This window comes from Crocuta crocuta, unplaced genomic scaffold, assembly GCF_008692635.1.
Source record: "Crocuta crocuta isolate KB4526 unplaced genomic scaffold, BGI_CrCroc_1.0 scaffold41, whole genome shotgun sequence".
Taxonomy (NCBI): Eukaryota; Metazoa; Chordata; class Mammalia; order Carnivora; family Hyaenidae; genus Crocuta; species Crocuta crocuta.
The window spans coordinates 4,670,657-4,694,876 of record NW_027529428.1 but is presented as its reverse complement, the minus strand read 5'-3'; the positions used below and the strand labels follow the sequence as shown (position 1 = coordinate 4,694,876).

Genomic DNA, 24,220 nt, shown 5'->3' with positions numbered 1-24,220 from the left:
AGTTTCCTATCCCATAAGTGTTTTGAATGAACATTTCTAACCTGATCACCCAGGTGTCCTTTTATACTCTATAGTTTCATGTTACTATAAAGTCTTGAAAATTCAAAGTAAATCATTATAAACATTTAAAAAATATTCAATACAAATATCCTTATTACTGAAGACCTTTAAGCCGGCAAGGAGAATACTGAGGCCATTCAACCCTGGACCCATCCTAGGAGGCAATCAAAAAGCAAGAACTTGATTTCATCACCGTCCTCCTCCAATGTTCATTACTGATGTGATTCTTCTGATGGGCTTAAGAACACTTGACAAGATGGTCTTCGTCTAAATAAAATCCAGGACAACTAAAACTGTGACAAAGTTAACAAATATTCGTGCCCCCTGTTTGGAGGTTCTAGTGGATTTTAAGTGGCCACAAATTATTTCCACTTTGGAGGAACTGTAACTAGAGGTGCAGTCTCCTTCCTCACTCTCCGTCTGGGCTGGCCCCATGACTTGTTTCGACCAACAGCATGTGGCTTGACCTCGCAGGGCTTGAGAGCCCCACAAAGTTCTTGCTTCCGCCATTTTGAAAGTCTCTATTTTCAAGTGCAGAAGCCTGGGATGAAAGACCACATATAAAGAGAGACTCAGCCACCCAGCTATCCACTCCAGCCTTCTCGGCTGAGGCCCCATCCATGTGAGAGAGACCACCTTAGATTAACAAGCCCCAGAAGAGCCATCAGCTGACTGTGGCTGCATGAGTGAGCTCAGGCAAGATGTGCAGAATCACAAGAAATACTAAATGGTTGTCTTTGAAGCCACTAAGTTTTGGGGAAACACGGCCTTTGATATCTTTCATATCAGGAGTTATCTATAACAATGATGATGATACCAATAAACTTCTTCTTCTGTGACCCAACATAGAACAATTGGGAAAGAGTAAGGACTCTGGAATCAGAGATCCCTGGGTTGGAGTGCCTACTTTGTGGCTTGAGGTGGTTTATTTTCCCTCTGTGAGTCTCAGTGTATCCACCTGTAAAATAGATATATAATAACTGCCTGTGTCAGAATTTTAAAAGATAACTAATATAAAGCACCTATCACAGTACTCCATGAACGCCAGCTCCCTTCGTCAGTATTGTGCCTATGCATGCAAAAGTTGGGACCTGAATCAAACGGCTCTTGGCCAATGGAACTCAAAGTATGGCCCCTGGGCCAGCAGCCCAGGGGACTTATTAGAAATATAAATTTTTAAGTTCCACCCCAGAGCTACTGAGTCAGAAACTCTGGTATCCTGCATTCGCCCATTAAACCAATTAGAATCATCAATCGTTCATATGCTTAGGGAAGGCCAAGACCCCTATATTGCAATATCTAGTCCATATTTCAGCTACCTAGGAGCCGCCCAATAAATGTTTGATGACAAATGGCTATGTTAATGAATGCTTAAGCAGGTGACAAAATGAGTATGTGCATTCAAGCCCTCCTTCAACCCTGTTGTATTAAGAACACATTATCCAATCTGACATGCAGTAGGGTGAGCTAGTGAGGTTGATGACTGTAGTATAAGACAGAAGCCTCATTGTTTGGGCTCCATGGACAGGTAGGTAATGACATGGGTGGGTAGATACAGAATGACTGTTGCATTTTTGAGATAAAAAGAAAGCACTTTCAAAGGCTGGAACAGATTTACTTGGCATGGGTATTTGAGAAGAAACTGACAACTAGATTTCATAATGGTTATCAGGAAAAGAGCTACTTTTTCTGGAAGAGTCTATTACAATCCATTTATAAGTTAGAAATAAGAACAGACCTATCTTAAAGACTGGTCATAGATGTTCAATGAGAAAATTAAAAGAAAATGTATGGTACCTGGTAAACACTCAACAAATGTTGGCTACGACTATACTGACGTTTTTCAACTTGACTTATTCAAGGTGAAGACTGGCCCGCTGCTAGGAATACAATGAGCATTAAATGATTCTTTTGATGGAATAAAAGACAACGATAAATCACGAAAACCTAGGTCTGGCACCTTCTCTGTTTTCCTTTTTCCACCACTAGGCGACACCACCGACCTGTCATAACCCATTCCTCTCCGCTAGCCTTCAACACAGCCAACCTTAGCAATCACTGTTGATTAAGGAACAACAACAAAAAGATAGTCTAGAAAGTAACTACCTTAAATTATTCCTTTGTTTGAGTCTCCTTATTTCTCTGAATTGCCACTGGCTATTTGGTATAAATTTATTATTTCATTTCAGTGTGTACTAAAAAAGAGTCCTTGTTACTCAGGGAACCAATTCAGCATTTACCTATAGGGACAGGAAAGAGGTGTTCATACAACCCCACTCCACTGTCTCTCTTTCGTAGAGGTTTCTTCTGTCACAAGAAAAGGGAATAATTTTCCTTTCGTCTCACAGCCTGCTTCTCTATGACAAGTTGATACAATGCAGTAATTAACCATTAAAATATTGCATATGATTCACAGGAGTGTTACAGACAAACTAATTTAAACTGAGGTCAGGTCTCCACATCAGCAAACTAACTCTGCAAAGCAGGAGAGAGAGAGAGGAAATAAACAAGAGAAAAGGTAAGCAATGGCTGCTATTAAAAGTAACATCAGGCAGCTGAAACTGGGCTGAGTGCGTTCCTAAAAATGTAATTAGCCAAATCCTTCTAGAAATTAAACCATCAAAATGACATTATAGTACACTTAAAAAATGTATTTACAGAGTGAAAGAGCAGTCATTCTAGCGTATCGCTATGTCCTGAGGGTTTCCGTTCGCAGAGAGAAAGATGCAGGAGAGAATGTGATATTGTGGCATGCAGAAAGTTCAAACTGTCACAGATACATTTTGTGAAATGCTGATCCTTAATTCCCTCAGCCGTGCTGAAGGGGAGGATGAATTCACTTAACAGGCTGTCTTGTGGTTTCTTTGTCATCTTTTGGGGAGATTTAAGTGAACGGAACCGAAGTCTACCTGTTAGCTTTGCAAATACCAACATTTCCTGCAGGGCAGTAACCAGAGAGGTGCTGAATCCCCCCCAATTTCCTGGAGCTCACTCCGCAGCAGGATGGGCTTTAATACCCGGGGTCCTTCACAAGGCAAGGGGCAACTGACCTCCTGGCACACAAGGATTTCAGTAAGATAGGACTGCCTGCTTATGACTGTGGAAGAAGTGTACAATTTGTATGTATATAAGATGCAGTGACACATGAACTCATTCAAAATGCCCCCTGATAACATGCCCATTTCCCCAAAGGTGAATGTGAATTTAAATGACAGGTTCCAGGGGCACCTGGGAGGCTCAGTTGGTTAAGCATTGGACTTCAGCTCAGGTCATGATCTCACGGTTTGTGAGTTTGAGCCCCGCATCAGGCTCTGTGCTGACAGCTCAGAGCCTGGAGCCTGCTTCCGATTCTGTTTCCCTCTCTCTCTGCCCCTCCCATGCTCACGCTCTGTCTCTCTCTGTCTCTTGATAATAAATAAACATTAAAACCTTTAAAAAAAATAAATGACAGGTCCCCAAATAAAGTCACAGAAGTACCAGAAACACTGCATGCAAATGGAGAGCCGGAGGCATTTTGATGACCTATGGAAAGACCTTTCTTATCGGCTTTTGAATGGCAAGTATGCATTAGGAAGTTCCCGGAAGGAAGTTTGGTCATACTCAGGCAGAAGTGGCAGTGAGAAATGGGGCAGGGACGCTGTGGCCACGTGGGAAAGGGGGAGGTGTGCAAAACCTGCTAAGAAAAGGAAAGGCGGAGGGTGATGAAGTGACAGGGACAATCCGGGGTGTGGTCCAAAGAGGGAAACAGCATTCACGAACACAGCCGGTGCTTGCTGAAGCTCAGGGGGAACGTGGTGACGATGTGTAGCTGGAGAGACCGAGCTCTGCGTCTCCAGCTGCAGAGAAGAGAGCAGAACGGGAAAGACAAGGCCGCCAGGGCAAGAGCCCGAGTCCCCAGCATGTGTGGTGACTGGCGAGCGAAGGTGGGGGTGGCTGTGATGTTTTGTGTCCAAACAGGAAAGGCCTCAAAAGACTAATTATTCAATGTTGTTCAGTACCGTACACCTGACCTGTTATTTCAGGCTGCTGAGTGGCTCTGTCTACTCTTAATCTATGCTAACACTATCTAATTCTCGGAAATATATCACCGTTGGCCAAAATGCATGAAACCAGGCAAGTAAGTTATGAATCATAGATTACGGTTCTACTCTTGATTTATAGAAAAAAGTCTGGGACTGAATGACAAAGCCTTGGATACCAAAAGCAATTCCCTCCTTAAGCGGTCTCCAAAGATGGTCACCTTCAATTTCTTCCCTCTCTATAAGCACGTGCTACTCCTCATATCAAGAAATGGGGTCTGGGGGTGCCTGCGTGGCTCAATCAGTTAAGCACCCGACTCTTCCTTTTGGCTCAGGTCATGATCTCACAGTTTCATGAGTTCGAGCCCCGAGTCAGGCTCTCCGCTGGTAGCATGGAGCCTGCTTGAGAGTCATTCTCTTTCTCTCTCGGCTCCTTGCCCACTTGCACTGCCTCAGTCTTTCTCAAAATAAATAAATAAACTTAAATAAAAAAGAATTGGGGTCTAATTCCCATTGGTATTCTGAAACTGACTCGTACAGGTTAGAGACAAGTGGAAAATCTGGGGGAAATCTGAAAATCCACCATTTGCAAATTAAACACAGCCATTACAAAGCTTGAATTATGTACTTTACATTAAGTTGTATGAAAAATAGAAGTCAAATTCTGAAACACACTCCTTCATAATTATTTTATTACCTGTTACTATTATCTGTGCTCCTGAGATTATTTATATCTATAGTATCTGCATGGTAAAAAAAAAAAATGCTATTATAATGGTATGCACATCTCTTCTCCATTTGTTTTGTCTGACAAATAAAATTATATTTAAAGTCTACAATTTGATGACTTGATATGTATATGTATTTACATATGACTTGATATGTATATGTATATAATATACTTAAAGTCTACAGTTTGATGATGGGCATGTCTGAGAAAGGATTCTCACAATTGAATGAACACATACATCCATCACCTCACATAGGTACATTTTTATCTTTTTCCTTTTTTTCCCCCTTGGTGAGAACATTCATGATCCACTCTCTTTGCAAATTCCAATTATACAATAAAGTATTATCAACTATTCCCAACTCTGTTTTTATAATATCATATTAGTATTTTCAAACCAGCAACAATAAGAGTATTTATACTACAGAAATTGGCAAACATTACAAATCACAGCTTTTTTTTTTTTTTTATTGCTTATCTATAGCAGGTTAGCAAATTGCAGCCTACAGAGCCAAAGCAGCCCACTGACTGTTTTTGTATGGCCCATGAGCTAAACATTTTCTTTCTTTTTAAGAAAATTTTTAATGTTTTTATTTATTTTTGAGAAAGAGAGACAGAGACAGGGTATGTGTGGGGAAGGGGCAGAAAGAGAAGGAGACACAGAACCTGAAGCAGCCTCCAGGCTCTGAGCTGGCAGCACAGATCCCGATGTAGGGCTCGAACCCATGAACTCTTGAGATCATGAAATGCTGAAGTCAGATGCTCAACCGAGTGAGTCCCCCAGGTGCCCCTAAACATTTTCAAATAGCTGCTATTTAAGTTCCTGTATAATGCCCTCAGTCTTGCCTCTCAGACCACAAAGTCTAAAATATTTACTATCTGGGGGGTGCCTGGGTGACTCAGTCGGTTGAGTGTCCAACTCGGCTCAGGTCATGATCTCGCAGTTCGTGAGTTCAAGCCCTGCGTCAGGCTCTGTGTGGACAGCTCGGATCCTGGAGCCTGCTTCAGATTCTGTGTCTCCCTCTCTCTCTCAGCCCTTCCTCTGCTTGTGCTCTCTTTCTCTCTCTCAAAAATAAATAAACATTAAAAAAGAAAGAAAGAAAGCTCCCTCCTGTGTTGTCTCTGTTGGAACTTATGTGCCCTGCTGGGAGAAACTCAAGCCAGGTGACAGTCCCACCTGACCTCACAGTTAACCACCATCTGACTGAGGGAGGGCCGTCCAACTGAATTCAACAAACCCACAGAATATGAGAAATACTAATACTTATAACCTCCACGTTCTGGGAATGGGCTACACAGTGGCACGTGACTGGAGCACCCTGTCCCTTTGAGGAGGAGGCAGTGAGGGGAGGAGCCAACTGGACCCAACACATCATAAGCTCAGGAATCCTGGCTCGGTGTACGGCAGCCCTGTCTTGTTCCAAGCTCTTGGTACAAAAGCAGGTACAAGGACATGTTGGGGGTGGGGGGTGAGAACAAAATGTAATAAGGAGGAGGGATGGTAATGAGTATTCTACATCCACATGCTTGCACATCTGAATCACAGAGAGCCATCCTCCACTAGAGATGCAGCAAGTGAAACACCAGCAAGTGGAGTATTGACTCGGCCTTGTTCATTTGCTACCAGTCCACCTGGGCTTCCCAGACGGGCACGCAGCTCCTTCCAGAGCTCGCTTGCCTTCTGCACCAAGTCAAATAACCATTTCTGAGGCCAGCATCGCTTAAATTCCACCCCCCCTCCAAGCCTCAGTTGCATCATATCTCATTATCTCATTCCCACTGCACAGTTGCCTAGGGAAGCCAATGGGAATTTCTGAGCCCTGAGGAGAGGTTCATGCCCCGGGGAAGGCTTTGTGTTTTCTCCACCCCCTTCCCGTCTCCTCCACGTAAATGCATTTTTATCAGGAATACAGGAGAGAAGGGGCGCCTGGGTGGCTCAGTCGGTTAAGCGTCCGACTTCGGCTCAGGTCATGATCTCACGGTTCGTGGGTTCGAGCCCCGCATCGGGCTCTGTGCTGACAGCTAGCTCAGAGCCTGGAGCCTTTTTCAGATTCTGTGTCTCCCTCTCTCTCTGACCCTCCCCTGCTCTCTCTCTCTCTCTCTCTCGCTCTCAGAAATAAATAAAACATTTAAAAAAATTTTTAAAAAGGAATACAGGCGACAAGGACGGAGGTCTGAGGCACGACCCCTGTGGCCAGAAAGGCACAAAGCACACTGAGCAACTTTATCATCTTTAAACCCTGGATCACCACTGACCTCATTCCTGCTGCCACAGGATAGCTAGAAAAGCTGCACTGAGGTATTTCGTGCAGTTTAGGGAAATCAAGACCCAGAAGTCGGGCTGGATGGGCCAAGTTTGGTGAACCCAGTTGTGAGGTGTCTTTGAAATGGGCCCACTGGTAAAACAGAGAAAAGCTGTCAACACGCGTCAACTTAGCTCTAACTTCACTCAAGCTGTAGATATGCAACAGGAAGTCCATTAGAAGGCATTAGAAGGCACTTCTAGATAGGCTGGCTTTCAGGCTGTATTTGGTGTCTTTGAAGTATTTTTGGCCATCTGCAGAAGGAGCTACCTACATACAAACTGTAGGGATTCTAAATATGATAAGCGTCAGCTGCTTAGTACATTTTGTTTCAGAGACAAAGTGCTGCTGCCACCGATGTGATAAGCCACTCTTTACATAAGGATTTGTAATTCTCTCATCTCAGTTATGTCTGATTATCAAGAACTGCTCATTGTAGCTCAAAAAGAATGCGAGTCCACTTTTGTGGTGCTGTCTTTCATTTTTTTCACCCCGCCACTGTCCTCAAGAAGCTACGAATTATTAGCTCTAAATTCGTACGTCAAATGCCTCACACACACTGATTATTAAATTCACACAATGCAAGTTGCCTGTGTTTGGCTTCGCTTTAAACCCCTTTGGACCCTTGAGCCAGGCATGAATTGAGAACTCCTAACACCTCAACTATGCAGAGTGTTGTTACTCAGAGTTAGGATAGTGCTCAAAAGTACTAATGTTTCATTCCATCTCTGGAATGAAAAAATCTCTACCAGGGGCACCTGGGTGGCTCAGTAGGTTAAGCATCTGACTGCAAATCAGGTCATGATCTCACGGTTTGTAGGTTGAGCCCCATGTCGGGCTCTGTGCTGACAGCTCAGAGCCTGGAGCCTGCTTTGGATTCTGTGTCTCCCCCTCTCTCTCTGTCCCTCCCCTGCTCGCACTCTGTCTCTCTCTCTCAGAAATAAACTTTGAAAAAAATCTCTACCATTAAAATTTTTTTCAATAACTGCTCTCCATTTGGAGTACTGATCTGAAAAAAGTTAAATCACAGCAACGTAAACCAGAACACTCCTGTTCTTGAATTCTAGAATCAGGCTGAGAAGAAACATCACACTTTCCTTCCTACATGGTATTTCTTACCCAGTCCCTTGCCCCACAATCTTTGTTCCTATTTACTTGTGTGTCCTTGATTTATTTACCAAATCTCCTCTATATCAGGGGCCAATAATTACTTTCACTATGAATACTTGGGGGTTGGATGATGTTCATAGATAAAAACCGTTTTTTAAAAGAACCATTTTTATCAATAAAGACCATTTTTAAACGATTTTTAAAAGAAGTAAAGATGTGAAGATAAAGAGGAAGAAGGCCTGGTATGAAGAGTAGAGAAAAGAAGACTTCAACCAAGGATTGCCTGGGGGGGCGGGGGCGGGTCTAGGCTGTCTGACGCCCCGAGTTTGGGGCAAACACTGACTCTAGATGACTCACTGGTGAAGCCCTGAGTGGGCTCAAAGACTACAACTAGCCTTGCCCAGGGGTACCATATCCCAAGCGATGAAAACAGTACCGGGGCATGACAAACCTGGATTTTAGTTCTGACTGTACTTTGGACAAATGATCTCATCTCTCCAGATTCCCATTTCCTCGTCTCCAAGATGGAGACTGTGGCAAAGACTGGCTAAGTGTTCTTCCAGGTGGTTCTTCTTGAACACACAGCTAGACTACATTTCTTTGCTTCCCTGAAGCCAGACGTGACCAGGTAACTGAGCCAATGAAAGGCGAGCAAGAGTGATGGATGCTACGTGTGGTCCTCCAAGCTCTTTTCTCTCTCGGTGACAGGATGGAAAGGTCTGCAGGCATCTCGGGAGCTGCATGCTGACCATGATCTCTGGGTCACCCGTGGCCACTGGGCCAGGAACACCAAGGTGGATCACTTCACGAGCAAAAGCTCAACAGTTTCTGCGTTGAGTCTCCGAGGGTTGGGGTTTATCTGTTACAGCTGCTAGAGCTACCTTAACCACTAGGGGGGTAATCGCAGCACCCTTGTCGCATGAGCTTCCTGGGAGAATTTAAAAAAATGATGCTTGCGAGTCCCCACTCTACTGTCTGGTACGCAGTGAGGTTCAACATCAAATTCCTCCTTTAGCTAGGAGGAATTGGCACACCTGGNGGAGAATTTAAAAAAATGATGCTTGCGAGTCCCCACTCTACTGTCTGGTACGCAGTGAGGTTCAACATCAAATGTTAACTCTTTAGCTAGGAGGAATTGGCACACCTGTACCCTAGAGGAAACGGAGGCACTTAAAACCCTGGAGGCGAGGGTGCACCCGTTTCCGCCCATTGGCCAATTGGGTTTGAAAAACTGCCTTCAGTGTAAGCATTTGGTATTTTAAAGAATATGTTAAGGGGCGCCTGGGTGGGTCAGTCCGACTTCGGCTCAGGTCATGATCTCACGGTTCGTGGGTTCGAGCCCTGCATCTGGCCCTGTACTGACAGCTCAGAGCCTGGAGCCTGCTCTGGATTCTGTGTCTCCCTCTCTCTCTCTTTTCTCTTCTCCCACTTTTCTCTCTCTCTGTCTCTCTCAAAAATAAATGTCAAAAAAATTTTTTTAAAAAGAATACGTTAAACAAAAATAATCTATGCTCCCTGAAAATATTACTGTTATGCATTCTATGATCCAACAAAAAAGCAGGTAAATCGTCTAATGGTACTTTCCATCTCGAACTCCAAAATCTCTAAGCTCAAACAGTGAGAAATCATATTTGGTGTTTTAAAATTGGTAAGCCATATTCTGGAGTGGCGTGCTCAAGTCTTAAAGCCCCGGTTACAAATTCTGTGATGCCTCACTGCGGCCTGAGTAAATGTTCCCTTTTGTTAGGAAAGAGTCGAACAGCGATCTGGGGAATTCATTCTGCTCGGGGCTCTAAACGCTAAGGGAAAATGCTGGTATTTTTCCCTCTGCAGTGTTCCAAGGTGCAGCTTAGCTGGTAATGTCTACAGGGCAGAATGAGTCAGCGGTCTGAGTCACTTTACCAGAATGTATCACATGTGTTCGGTTCCAGGTCACAAATAGCAGAGCGTCTGGTCAGGGGGAGGCTCAGGGCTGAGAGCGCAGCAGAGCCCCGGCAAGAAAACAAGCCCCAGAACTCCCCTCAGACTCCAGCTCCCAATAAAGTAGATGAAATTTCAAGGGTAGAAAATCCCCTCCGTTCCTCATTTAAGGGAAATTGATTTGAAATGAAAACAAGTGGAAGCAACACATCAAATGTGCTTAGCAGGTAGTAGGTTCATTCAAACAGTCGTGTAAGTTTCCTCCTTTGAAATTGTCTGGGAAATGACTACTTTTACAAAATGCATATGTTATTGGTTGAATTGTATCCCCTCTACCCCCAGATTAATGTATTGAAGCCCTTCCAGTACCTCAGAATGTGACCTTATTTGGACACAGGGTCGCTACAGATATAATAAAGATGAGGTCATTGGGTGGGCTCTAATCTAGTGTGACTGGTGTCCACGTAGAAAAGGGCAAATTTGGACACAGAGACAAGAAGAAAGATGATGTGAAAGTAAAGTCCGAGGGGCACTGCATGGCTCAGTTGGTTAAGCGTCCAACTCTTGATTTCAGCTCAGGTCATGATCTCATGGTTTATGAGTTCGAGCCCTGCACTGAGCCCTGATTCGGGCTTGCTTCTGTCAGCTCAGAGCCCACTTTGGACCCTCCATCCCTCACTCTCTCTTTGCCCTTCCCCTGCTCATACTCTCTTCCTCAAAAATAAACATTAAAAATAATAATTAAAAAAAGAACACAGGCAAAGTTTGTTCCAGTGAAATATGTGCTTTGATCCCCACAGATTTTCTTTTTCCTGATTAAAGCTTTATTATTTTTAATTTTTACACTTTCTCGTTTTGAATATGGATTTCGTTTTTGGCAACGTTTATTTCTCTCTACTGGATCCACCACTAAATGCCAGATCGGGAGCTACACTTTGGGTGAGCAAAGCCAGCGTCTGGACTTGTCCAATCACCATGCTGTACACCCGAAACCAACAGAACCTTGTGTGTCAACGATACTTCGATAGAAAGACCATGATTGATTGGAACAAAATCAACCACCTGTGATTCCTCTTCTGATAATCAAACTGGCAAGCAATGCAAAGGGCACAAAGGGTCAGGGACACTGCTAATCAGTGAATGAATCCCAATATGTAGTGTGTACGCCCCACAAGATGTGTGCTCTATTTTGGACTCAGAACAACCTGAAAGTCATGTGAAAGGGACAGCAGTGTCTTCTCTAGGGCCCTAGCTTCCAAGTCCTCTCTGTAAGAAGGGCTATCCCTCTGGTTGTGCTTCTGGAAAGGAAATTTTAATCCACAGCTCTTCAAAGTCACATTCATTCTGACCTCACGTGGAGCAAAGCACCGAAACTCTGTATCATTACAATCATTTGCTTTCTGTGCTGGATCTTTCAATAATGTCTACCACCCTGCTTAGATTACAACTCTTATTTGTGGTATATACCACCATGAAAATGAGAAAGAAAGGGCTTAGTGGCTTTCTCCTTACAACATAGAAGGCCAGAGTTAACCCATCTGTCAAAGCAATGGTTTTACCCCCCAACTCTAATTTACCTCAATTAACTTAAAATACTGTCTGTGATTAAATAAATACATGAAACAAGCTCACAATTAATGGAAGACACGATAATCATTTCAGTCCTAAGTTGGTCCTTTAGACTAAATTTTACAAGAGTTCTGGGAAATGGTTATAAACAATGGAGAATTTATAAAAGTCATCATGAAGTAGCTTAGGTCTCGAGGTGCTCTGAAGTTATCTATGAGATTATGAAATTTAGAAACTATGAGATTTAGAAACTCATAGGAACTGGGGCACTTGGGTGGCTCAGTTGGTTGAGCAACCCACTCTTGATTTCAGCTCAGGTCTTGATCTTAACGGTTTGTGAGTTTCAGCCCTGTTTTGGGCTCTGTGTTGATGGCTTATAGCCAATTTGGGATTCTCTCTCTCCCTCTCTCTCTGCCTCACCCCTGCTCATGTTCTCTCTCTCAAAATAAATAAATAAACTTTAAAAGATTTTAAAAAAAGAAACTCGTAGGAACTAAAAATATTTCTTTGAGACTCTAGCTAGATTTAAAGGGCATTTAGACAGCTGTTCAAAACACACAGAATAAGATTGTGGGGATGCCATCATTATTTTAAAAAGTGAGGTCCATGGGAATGGAAAGGGAGGCTCTAAAATATAATCAAATGTAAGTCAGAAATGGAAAGGGAGGCTAAACATAATCAAATGTAAGTAGGGATCCATATCACAGGATGCTCTGTAGAGAAAATCAAACTCTGCCCTAAACTGGGAGATTTTTCCAATGGACAGACTGAATAAATAACGTGCATTTTCTCTTTTTAAGAAATCACCAGATCTTACTAAGGATTTGCTTCTCCATTTCTCAGTCATCTTTACTATCCCCATTATGCACAAGTGAAAAGCTCTCATTCAGCTGATTAGAGTTTAATCTGTGTACCCTTCTTTACACATAAAAATGTCCTTCTTCCTCTTCCCAGAAGATCATATAGTGTTTCCAGAGATGTAATTAACTGCCTGATTAATTACTGGACCTCTATGTAAATTACTGTAAAGATGTAGACGATCATTTTATCACTTATTCAGCTCGACAAACATTTACAGTTTAACATATCTGACAAAGCCGTTTATACACCCCTGTAATCTAAATAAAGGTACGTGAAAGCTATGGGAAGTCTTTAATAATAACAGCCTTAAAATAATTTGCTAACTACAGACAGTTCCCTAAGCAATTACAAGATACTCTATGTTAATTTAGAAAGGAATTCCAAACAAGGCATTTAAAACCTAATAAGATGCCATTAAATGAAGGGAGACAGGGGAGGGGGGAGGAAAAAGAAAACCCTAAGGCTTGAACTAGGAGAAATGATTCTCTGAGCTACTGACCCTTGCAAGATCCATGTTTTCCTTGGATTTCTATATACAAGGCAGATTTCTAATTGAAGGTGATTATCTAGTTACTACATCCCAAATTGCATGTATCTCTTGTATTGAGTCACATCCATATCTAATTATATGGAGCATTTATCAATTTGAAAGTCCACTGACACAACTGAGTCAATATACCAATCACATACAATGAGAACGCGCCCTATAAACTATGAGACACTAATGTAACCACCAAATGTGATTCTTTCTCTCCAGTGACAACAGTCTGCCTCCTGGTACTCATATAGATCTGTGAGCTGAATTATGATGTCAATCAACAGGGAATAAACTTTCCAAAGAAATTGCGGGAAAAAAGCACCTGGGTTGCTCTTGGTTTTTCGAAGGTATGGATACCGGATGCATGCCTGCAATCCACTAGAAATACACACATTGATATTGTCATCGACACCATGAGGAAAAAGAAATGCAATGGCAATGCGCAATTCTAAAAACCAAAAGATGAAATGCTCTATAGCAATTTTTATCTCCATAAATCTGAGCGCTCAGTGCCTCGATCAAGGCAATACAACAGTAAAGAAATACACAGACTTCTGTACAGCACAAATGTGCTTCTGCAAAATATCATCCCCATTAGTTAGGTTAATTAAGATTAACATACAAGTCATTGAAAACCCCCAAAGTCGACAAAAGATAATTTACCAAGGAAACACACAAAGACAAGAGTAATATTCACTCTGAGTCATTCATTTAACAGATTGGAAGGAGAGGCTTGTGAATACTTGAGCTGTCACCCTTGATTACCAAAAATGACATGCATCCAATTAGCTTACAAGGGCCAAAGGACAACTTGCTTTCTTACAAAAGTCTGATGGACAATGTGGGGTGGTGCACAGAGCAAATGGAAGGGAATCTTATTACACGTATAATCACTGTTTTCAGCGGACTATACACACGCACGCATACAAACTTGAATTTTGTGTCTTAGGTCTTGTACTCAGATGAATGAAATAGCACTCATGTTGGGAATCCATGTGTGGCATTTCTCATCGATTTAGCACAGTGTTTCCATCCAAAATAACAACCCGCATTCCTAGTCAAATATATCACAGTGAAGCATTCAGAACAAAAGAGTAATGCTGACTTATGCTGTAGAAAATATATTGTAAAATCCGCCATCCCCCCCCAAAAAAAACCAATTCCCACCCTTACCTCAAGCATCATGTTCACGGTACTAATGGCCACTTTTATTTCTCCATCTGACAGTTCCTTTAGATCCTTCAGCATTGTCTGTTCAATACTTAACCCTACAGATGAGAGGGGAAAACATTATGTTACACTTGGGGAACTTTTTTGGGTACTATCAAGGGACTATGTAAAGAATTCACCCCGTTAATTTCAATATGTTCCCCCACTAAGATCTCTTTTACCCATAACAAACACACACATTAAGGCAAAAATCACGTTAGAGACAATATTTGCACCAGTTAGCATTCCTAGAAATAGATTTCACCCCTCATGCCACACACACATATACAAACACACACACACACACGCACGCACACACGCATGCACGATTTTTTAATGGCAGGACACATACAGAAGTGTGGGGGCGGGGCTAAGAAAATGAATAAAAGATGGTGAAGCATCCAGACACTGCAAAGGAACAAGGAAGAAACAGACTTGAAAGTACAGGAGAGGGGCTGCCAGAAACTCAGTATCAAATCAGTAAGGAAGCCAGGGAAAAATAGTACAGCCTCTTTATTCACCTTCCTTGGACCCTCACACTCCATGTGTTACTAACTCTTCTCACTAACCAAACCCAACCAGAAGCCAGAGGATTAAACACTCAGAGGCCAGCCCCTAGAGGCCCACAGCAGACCAGGGCAGAGAATGGAATGGGGGAGAAGTGGGCAAAGGAGGAAAACCTGGCATAATCATGCAAACTAGCTAAGGAATATGTCACAAGATTGAAATTTGCTTTCAGGATGGCTTTAGTTGAGCCTCCATATTTTCAGTTGTAATTTTATTCAAAATATACTTTGTAGGGGCACCTGGGTGGCTCAGTCGGTTAAGCGTCCAACTTTGGCTCATAGTTCGTGGGTTCGAGCCCCGTGTTGGGCTCTGTGTTGACAGCTCAGAGCCTGGAGCCTGCTTCGGGTTCTGTGCCTTCCTCGCTCTCCACCTGTCCCCTGCTCGCACTCTGTCTCTCTCTCAAAAATAAATGTTAAAAAATTTCAAGGTGCACTTTATAAATATGGCCCATAAAATATCATGACTGAGTGGGTCCCCTTGCAATAGGCTTTGGCAATTGGAGCTACTGGAAGAATAATCTGGAATGGCTAAATTATCTAGAAGGTAGTTTTAGTCAGCTGACCCATGTGTTTCAATAAAATCTATCCCTGAAAAACAGGAAAGGGTCTGACTTGACATTGAAATCCCATCCTAGGTAATTTTATCTGATTAGTCCCAATCTTTTGGGGAGAAAACCCATAATAAAGCCCAACAGGGGTACCTGGGTGGCTCAGACGGTGGAGCGTCGGACTACAGCTCAAGTCATGATCTCACGGTTCCTGAGTTCGAGCCGCGCATCCGGCTCTGTGCTGACAGCTGGCTCAGAACCTGGAGGCTGCTTCAGATTCTGTGTCTCCCTCTCTCTCTCTGTCCCTCCCCCGTTAAGCTCTGTCTCTTAATAATAAATAAATGTGAAAAAAATTTTAAAGTCCACTAGAGCACATGTATCCTTCCCAGATGCATGTTAAAACACCAGAGCTGACTATTTGCCCTCCTCCTTAGAATTCTCCGTCGATCGCAGCAGTGTGGGGAAACAGTTGGGTATGAAATATTTTTCTTTGACTTGAAGACTAAAAGGCCACCATCTACTTGCGTCTCATCACGCAGCCACCCCTACACGCACATGCGCACCTGTACACTTGCAGCAGGTGCGTAGGGGCCCCACCCACACGTCCTCACACCTCCCGTCGCCGTGTGCACCAGCCTGACACCCATCCCCCGGCACCTGCGTCTCTCTCGGAGGGCTTAAGAGCCCCCGGGACTGAGCAGCCCTTGAGAGCCCAGTGGTGTGCTCGTAAATATTTAACAACCAACAATCAAGCTTGATTTGTAGTGTTTGTCCATAACTACGGGGTCGATATTTCCACCACCGCTGATTTTCAGCTGCCGACCCAACACAACCCCATTCACAAAACTCCTGACTTTTCACAACCAGTCCCTGGAGCTTGGATGAGCAAGTTCTAACGCACCCCTGCACCCCTCGCTGGGGGGTAACACTGAGGTGCAATTCCACACCCTTTCCCCGGGCTCCCCCATGGGGTGACGGCCTCCCACAGAGCTAACACGCTGCTCCGTAAACCACTCCAGCCCCTCTCAGTGCTTCTTGGGTTCGCCTCCCAAACCTGAGGTGCTTTGCCTCAGGCTCTGGCCCTGGGGGATTCCAAATGAAGGGAGAAGGCTTTGTCTGGGTCTGGCCTGGTCACTCACCAGCTGTGTGTGTGACAAGAAAGCAAAGCCGCCCTTCTGTGCCTCAGTGTTCAGGTCTGGAAACTGGGGATAATAACAGCACCTGACTGTCAGGATTGTCATGAAGACTCAGTTAAGATAATCCACGCAAAGTTATACCAGCAAAACTTTGAGTGTATCAGGCATCCATGAATTAATTCTATTGTTTAACTGACTGAGCCACCCAGGTGCTCCTAATTATATCTCTTATTATTATTATAAAACAACTGAGCCAGGAAATCCACTATGTTGATAAAGCTTCGATTTAGAGAATAATTTTATCTACATAGCTGTCTTCTCCCGTTCCTTTTTTTTCCCCCTAAAATTAATTGATTTATGAAATCCCATTGTACTTGACATCGCTCCTGCCACATTTCTCAGAACAGAACCTTCTCGGCACAGGGATTTCATGTAATGAGGCATCTGGGGTGCACATCAGATGCGTGAATGAGCCATCCATCCAGACGCAAAGGCCCCAGAGGTGAGGCCGCAGCACAGGCTGCCCGCTTCCGGGTGAGTCAACATCACGTACCTGAGAATCTTCCACAGGCACAGGCACTAGGGAAGAAAACGCAGGCACAGCCAGACTCACGTCCTGGGCCCTGGCAACATGCGGTCCCAGCGGCCATCCCGACTAGGGCCGGGGCCGGGGGCACTCACCCTGAGCGTTGAATTGGGTGTCCTGCAGGATGTTGATAATGTCCTCTCTTGGAGGTAAGCTGGGAAATCTGTCTTCCAGGATAGAGAGAACTTCCTCCTGCTTCTCTGAGATCTGCTCGGACTCCATGGTCATCCACTTGAAAAGGATGCTACCTGAAAGACACGAATGAAAATGGCCTTAAACTTTCCAGCCAAGCCAGGAGGGGAGAGCCAGGAAAATCAATGTTTTTTTTTTGGCCTGTCTATCCACACGTCCACTTTCAGTTTCTTGCCGTTTTTTTATATATATTTTTTATTTATTTGTAGGAGGGAGAGAGGGAGAGAGAGAGAAAGAGAGAGAGAGTGAGCAGGGGAGGGTCAGAGAGAGAGGGAGACACAGACTCCGAAATAGGCTCCAGGCTCTGAGCTGGCAATCAGCACAGAGCCCAACGCGGGGCTTGAACCCACGAACCGCGAGATCGTGACCTAAGCGAAAGTCGGACACTTAACCGACTAAGCCACCCAGGCGCCCCTCTTGCCGTTTTTAGTAAGGCCTTCAGATACTGTCTGCCCTGCCTCTTTGCTCCCCAGGTATTCATCTCTGCAATGTGACTCTCTGCACACTTTGTGGGACAGAGTTTATGGGGTAAAGGGAACAAAATGAATAGCTTTTCCCACACAAACCTACAAAATAGATATACGTGTTTTTCTGATTTCAGAATGAAGTTTAATGGCAAACTGTTTTTAAATATTAATATTACTTAATATTTCCCTTTAATACTCCCTTTCAGAGGCCATGGAGAAGACTGCTCCCACTCATCACATTACACGGTTCTTGTGATCTTCTTCCTTCTAACAACACAAGGACAGTCTCACTGTCAGCAGCAAGGCAGTGAACCTGGGGCCCATTCCCGATGTCCCAGGACCCACACTCTGCTCTGAAGTTATTATTATCCATTTTTAAGAATTCACAAGCTGGGTGTACATTCTAGGCTTTGAATACAAAGTAATTCACCAATAGGAATGACCAACCTCCAACAAGCTCCTGGAATCGTCTATGCACAATCCCACCATGAGAAAGAGGATTTGCCACCTGTCACATCCCCTTTCCTTGAGCCCTGATCCCAGGCTAACATGGAGCCATGGGGGAAAGAAAAGTTTTGCTTACTGATGAATGATTAAACTCTTACAAGTCTGCACATCTATTGATTAATCAAGGTTTCACCATCTCTCTGGCTTCGGTGTGTCCTTAGTGATAATCATAGGGGAAGGGAAAAGAAAGAAAAAAATAGAAGGGGGGGAGGGAGGGAGAGGGAGGGAGGAAGAAAGAAAGGAAAGAAAGAGAGAGGGAGNATAATCATAGGGGAAGGGAAAAGAAAGAAAAAAATAGAAGGGGGGGGAGGGAGGGAGGGAGAAGGAGGGAGGAAGAAAGAAAGGAAAGAAAGAAAGAGAGGGAGGGAGAAAGAAAAGAGAAAAGAAAAGAAAAGAAAAGAAAAGAAAAGAAAAAAAGAAGGAAAAAAGGAAGAAAAGAAAGAAAGAGGTAAGAATGAAAAAAGGAGAAATGGGGGCGCCTGGGTGGCTCAGTCAGTTAAGTGTCCGACTTTGGCTCAGGTTATGACCTCATGGTTTGTGAGGTCGCATCAGGCTCAGCATGGAGCCCATTTTAGATCCTCTGTCCCCTTCTCTGTCCCGTCCCCACTCTTTTTTTTCCTCTCAAAAATAAATAAACTTAAAAGAAAAAGGAGAAATGATGTCATGAGTGATGGAAAACCATGGTGTGCAATCTTGACATCTATCCTAAAACCTATAGAACCTAGAGATTAGATCCATACTCGCCATTAAACATCTTGAAAAACCCCAAGCAAGTCAGCTGGCCTGTTTATGACCACTTTCCCATTTTCTTTTACTTATTTATTTATTTATTTTAATCAAGTAAGCTATATGCCCAACCTGGGACTCGAACTCATGACCCTGAGATCAAGAATCATATGTTCCAGTGAGCCAGTCAGGTGCCCCACCATTTGCTCATTTTAAAACAGAAATAATACTGCTTTCCCAGCTTATAAAGTTATATTGAGAATCAGTCAATGCAAATATCATAATAACAGTAAATATGCCAAATATATTTAAAGTATTTCATTCATTCATTCATTCATTCATTAAACAAAGAAGCACCTGCGTTGGGCAGGGCACTATGCTAGATGCAATGATTCAAGACTGAAATACAGACACTCATGGCTCTTGAAGCTCAGAGTATTTAGGGGCTACAAATAGGTAATCACATAAAATTTAATTATTAGAGGTATGAGGAGTATCACTGGGGAAATACATAGTACTCTGGATCTAGGCCAGAATTTAGGAGTCACAAAAAGCTTTGTAGAGAGAGTTAACCTTAGCTGCGACTTGAAGGATAACTTAATGTGAAGGAAAAGTAAGAAGATCGTGGTCAGGTAGACCATGTGCAAAGGCACTGAGGTGGAGAGACTCCAGCTACCTCAAGGAATGGAAAACAATTAATTGAACTAGATAGTATGGTTTTAGGGGGAAAAAACCCTGAAAACATAGATTGGAGAGGTAGATAGGGGCAAGGTTATGAAGGGCCTTACAAGCCATCTTAGAGCTTGTCTTCTATAGTCTAAATGAAATAGAGAGACATTAAAGAATTTTAAGCAATGAAGGGCACCTGGCTAGCTCAGATGTAGAGCAGGTGACTCTTGATCTCAGAGTCATGAGTTTGAGCCCCATGTGGGGCCTAGAGTTCACTTAAAAAAAAAGAGAGTTTTAAGCAGCAAGAGATAACATGCTCACATGTTTTATTTTTTTTAATGTTTATGTATTTATTTTGAGAGAAAGAGAGAGAAAGAGAGAGAGAGCAGCAGCTGAGAGGGTGAGAGAGAGAGAATCCCAAGCAGGCTCCACACTGTCACGGTGGAGCCTGACATGCAGATCAATACCACCACCTGTGAAATCATGACCTGAGCTGAAATCTAGAGTCAGATGCAAACTGACTGAGCTGCCCAGGAGTCCCTGGAGGGATTCTTATAAAACATAAATCTGGGGGGCACCTGGGTGACTCAGTTGGTTAAGCATCTGACTCTTGATTTCAGCTCAGATCATGACCTCATGGTGGCAGGGTTGAGCCCGGTGTCGGGCACTGCATTGACAGTGTGGAGCCTGCTTGGGATTCTCTTTCCCTCTCTCTCTCTGCCCCTCACCCTTTCTCTCTCTCTCTCAAAAATAAAATAAGTCAATAAATATTTTTAAAAAATCCCTCTGGCTACCAAGTAGAGAAAGAATCAGACAAAGCCCAACAGGAGAATTCGAAGGCCTTTTTTTTTTTTTTTTAAATGTTTTATTTATTTTTGAGAGAGAGATACAGACAGTACGAGCCGGGGAAGGTCAGAGAGAGACAGAGACACAGAATCCGAAGACAGGCTCCAGGCTCTGAGCTGTCAGCACAGAGCCTAATGCAAGGTCCGAACTCACAAACCGTGAGATCATGATCTGAGCTGAAGTCGGACGCCTAATCGACTGAGCCACCCAGGTGCCCCCCGAAGGCCATTTGAGATAAGAACAAGGAAGAAGCAATCAGCATGCAGAGAAGTGGGCAGATTTAAGATAAATTATCATTTAAAGGTGGGGAGCAGCCAGCTGGATTCAGAGTGTATCCTTTGGTCTGACAATTTCTGGCACAGAAGCCAAAACATAAAGGTGGTTTTTCCACCCTTGGCTGAGGCAACGGTGAATCTGAATTTCAAAAAAGACCCTCATCTGCTTCTGGCTCTGATAAACGACTTGTACCAAGAACAAGGAGAAAAGCTAGATACAAGACCCAAATTTATAAAATTACAGTAAAATATATTTTAAAAATCTGTGATGGCATCAGACAGTTACCCAGGTGACTTTAAAGTGGAGATCCCAGAGACAAGGTAAGTACAAAGAGGTGAAGCCCACATTTGGTGTTTTGTTTTTTGTTTTTTGTTTTTTTTTTTGCTTTTCCTCTCTGGGTATTTGCTAATTTAGAAGTTGTAGCCAATGAGATAAGAAGATTCACAGATCTGGGTCCTCAGTCCATTAAGCGTCTGACTTCGGCTCAGGTCACCGTCACATAGTTTGTGGGTTCGAGCCCCGCATCGAGCTCTGTGCTGACAGCTCAGAGCCTGGAGCCTGCTTTGGATTCTGTGTCTCCCTCTCTCTCTGCCCCTCCCCTGCTCACACTCTGTCTGTTTCTCTCAAAAATAAACATTTAAAAAATAAAAAAAAAAAGATTCACAGATATAACATACAGTTTTACAGGGACAGTGAAACAAAAGTTGAGTGTTAGGGCTTTCTGCAGAGAAGGACCCAAGGTTTGGAGGGGAGGTCCCTGAAGAGCTACACCCTGGGATTGAGATTGGAGAAAATGACCTGCAAGGCAAATCTGGCCCACCGCCACATTTTCTAAAGAAAGTTTTGGTGGAGTGCAACCGCACTTATGAATATTATTGATGGATGTTTTGTGCTATAATGACGGGGTGAGAAGTTGCAACAGAGGCAACTAGGCCTGAGAAGCCTAAAATATTTACTACTTGACTTTACGCAGATAAAGTTTGCTGGCCTCTACCTCCTAGAGCGGAAGGATGAGGCAAGAATGGATTAGTCCTCATGATGACAGAGTCCTGATCTGAGTCAGCTCAAACACAAAATAGATGAAGTTTCTCTGACATTCTTCTAACTGCCTCTGAGGTGCAAAAACCAGTCCTTTCTAGAGCAAACGAAGCTCATCATCCACCGCTTCATCGTCTCTACACCCTTCAGGCATGCTATTCAGCCATCAATTACAAACTACCAGGCATAAAAAAAAATAATATGATCTAATGATTGAAAAGTCCAGAGGGGAAAAAAAAACTCATGAGAAAAAGAATGGAAACAGAACTAGAGGGAAATTTTTTAAAGGAGCAGGAGAGTTACAGTAGAGAATTAGAATCTATAAATAAATATGCAAAAGAAATTTTTAAACTGCAAATTTAATCATTGAATTTAAGAACTCAAAAAAATAGGCGCGCCTGGGTGGCTCAGTTTGTTGAGCGTTCGACCCTGGTTCAGCTCATGATCTCACAGTTTGTGGGTTCGGGCCCCGCATTGGGCTCTGTGTTCACAGCTCAGAGCCTAGAGCCTGCTTCACATTCTCTGCCCCTCTCCTGCTTGCACTCTGTCTCTCTCTCTTGCTCAAAAAATAAAATAAAGGGGCGCCTGAGTGACTCAGTCAGTTGAGCATCCGACTTCAGCTCAGGTCATGATCTTACAGTTCATGAGTTCAAGCCCCACGTCAGGCTCTGTGCTGACAGCTCGGAGCCTGGAGCCTGCTTCTCTCTCTGTATCCTTTCCCTGCTCATTCTCTGTCTCTCTGTCTCTCAAAATAAAATAAATGTTTAAAAATTAATTAAAACAAAACGTTTAAAATTTTTTAAAAAAAGAGCTCAAAAAATATGTTTAACAACAGATTAGATCCACTGAGAAGATTAGTAAATTGGAAAATAAGCCTAAAGAAAATCTCCATGCTGAAGTCTGGAGAGAAAAAAGGGATAAAAATTTGTAGAGATGAGCGTAAGAGACCCGGGGAACATGGAAAAAAGACCTAACATACATGATAGGGAAGTTTCCCTTGGAGGAGAGAAAACGGGACTAAAATTATATTTAAAAAGGCAACAGCCAATCACCGTTCAAAATTTATGAAAGCTATTACTCCACCATTTGTGTTCAGCGATGAGCCCAAATCAGGATAAACACAAAGAAAAAGACCTCTAGCCAGATGACACTACAACTGGTAAAACTTACAGGGAATAAAAATTTTAAATCAATCAGAAAAAGAAAACATGACTGTCAAAGATACAATAGAAAGGATTGCTGACCTCATCCAAAATGATGGAAGTCAGAAGACAACGGAATTGTCTGCAAAGCGTGGATATAAAATCATTGCCGAGCTGAAATTCTGTACTGAGTGAACGCATGAAAAAATGAAGGCAAAATAAAGACACTTCCAGAAAAATAAACTGAAATTGTCTGTCAAGAGAAAACCCACACTAAAAGCAATAATAAAAGCAGAAGGAAACTATTATATATGGAAGCAAAGAATGCAGGGAAGAAAGAAGAGCACTGGAGACTGAGAATGTGTGGATAAGAATAAATCAATGTTTGCTGCAGAAAACAATTATATCTTATGGAGTTTTAAATATATGTGTGATTAAAAGATTACAACCATAGAGTAATCATCTATGGTCACCGTAATAGTCTGAAAATCAGTAATATGCAAAACTAGAAAATTCCCAAATATTAGAAAATTAAGCAATGCACTTCTCTTTTGTAATGTTTATTTTATTTTTGAGAGCGAGAGAGGAAGCAGGGGAGGGGCAGAGAGAGAGGGAGATCATGACCAGAGCCAAAGTCAGCGCTTAATTGACTGAGCCACCCAGGTGCCCTAAACAACGCATTTCTAAATAACTCTTGGTAAAAAAGAAGAAATTACAACACATTTTATTTAATTGAACAAACAAAAATGAAAATGTGACACTTAAGCATGTGGTATGCAACTGAAGCTGTGCTCTGAGGAAATACACCTTTATTTATTTTTTAAACATTCATTCATTTTTGAGAGAGAGTGTGAGTGGGGGAGGGGCAGAGAGAGAGGGAAACAGAATCCGAAACAGGCTCCAGGCTCTGAGCTGTCCACACACAGGCCGACACGGGGCTTGAACCCACAAGCGGTGAGATCATGACCTGAGCTGAAGTCGGACGTTTAACTGACTGAGCCACCCAGGCACCCCAGAAATACACCTTTAAAAGCATCAGATGTTAGGGGCGCCTGGGTGGCTCAGTTGGTTAAGCACTAGACTCTTGATTTTGGCTCAGGTCATGATCTCATGGTCTGTGAGCTCCAGCCCGACACTGAGCTCCATGCTGATAGCACTGAACCTGTTTGGGATTATTCCTCTCTCTCTAACTTAAAAAAAAA

General features: G+C 43.1%; 1 protein-coding gene across 1 annotated transcript in view; it reads right to left on the bottom strand.

The window, feature by feature from the left end:
* Positions 1–24,220, bottom strand: part of PRUNE2 (prune homolog 2 with BCH domain) — a 259,377-nt gene that overhangs the window by 166,573 nt on the left and 68,584 nt on the right. Inside the window, exons 5-6 of the mRNA XM_077759363.1 lie at positions 17,251–17,403; positions 14,284–14,378 (exon numbers count right to left, since the gene is read on the bottom strand). Coding sequence (XP_077615489.1) covers positions 14,284–14,378; positions 17,251–17,403 — 248 coding nt within the window. The remainder of the gene's footprint in view (positions 1–14,283; positions 14,379–17,250; positions 17,404–24,220) is intronic.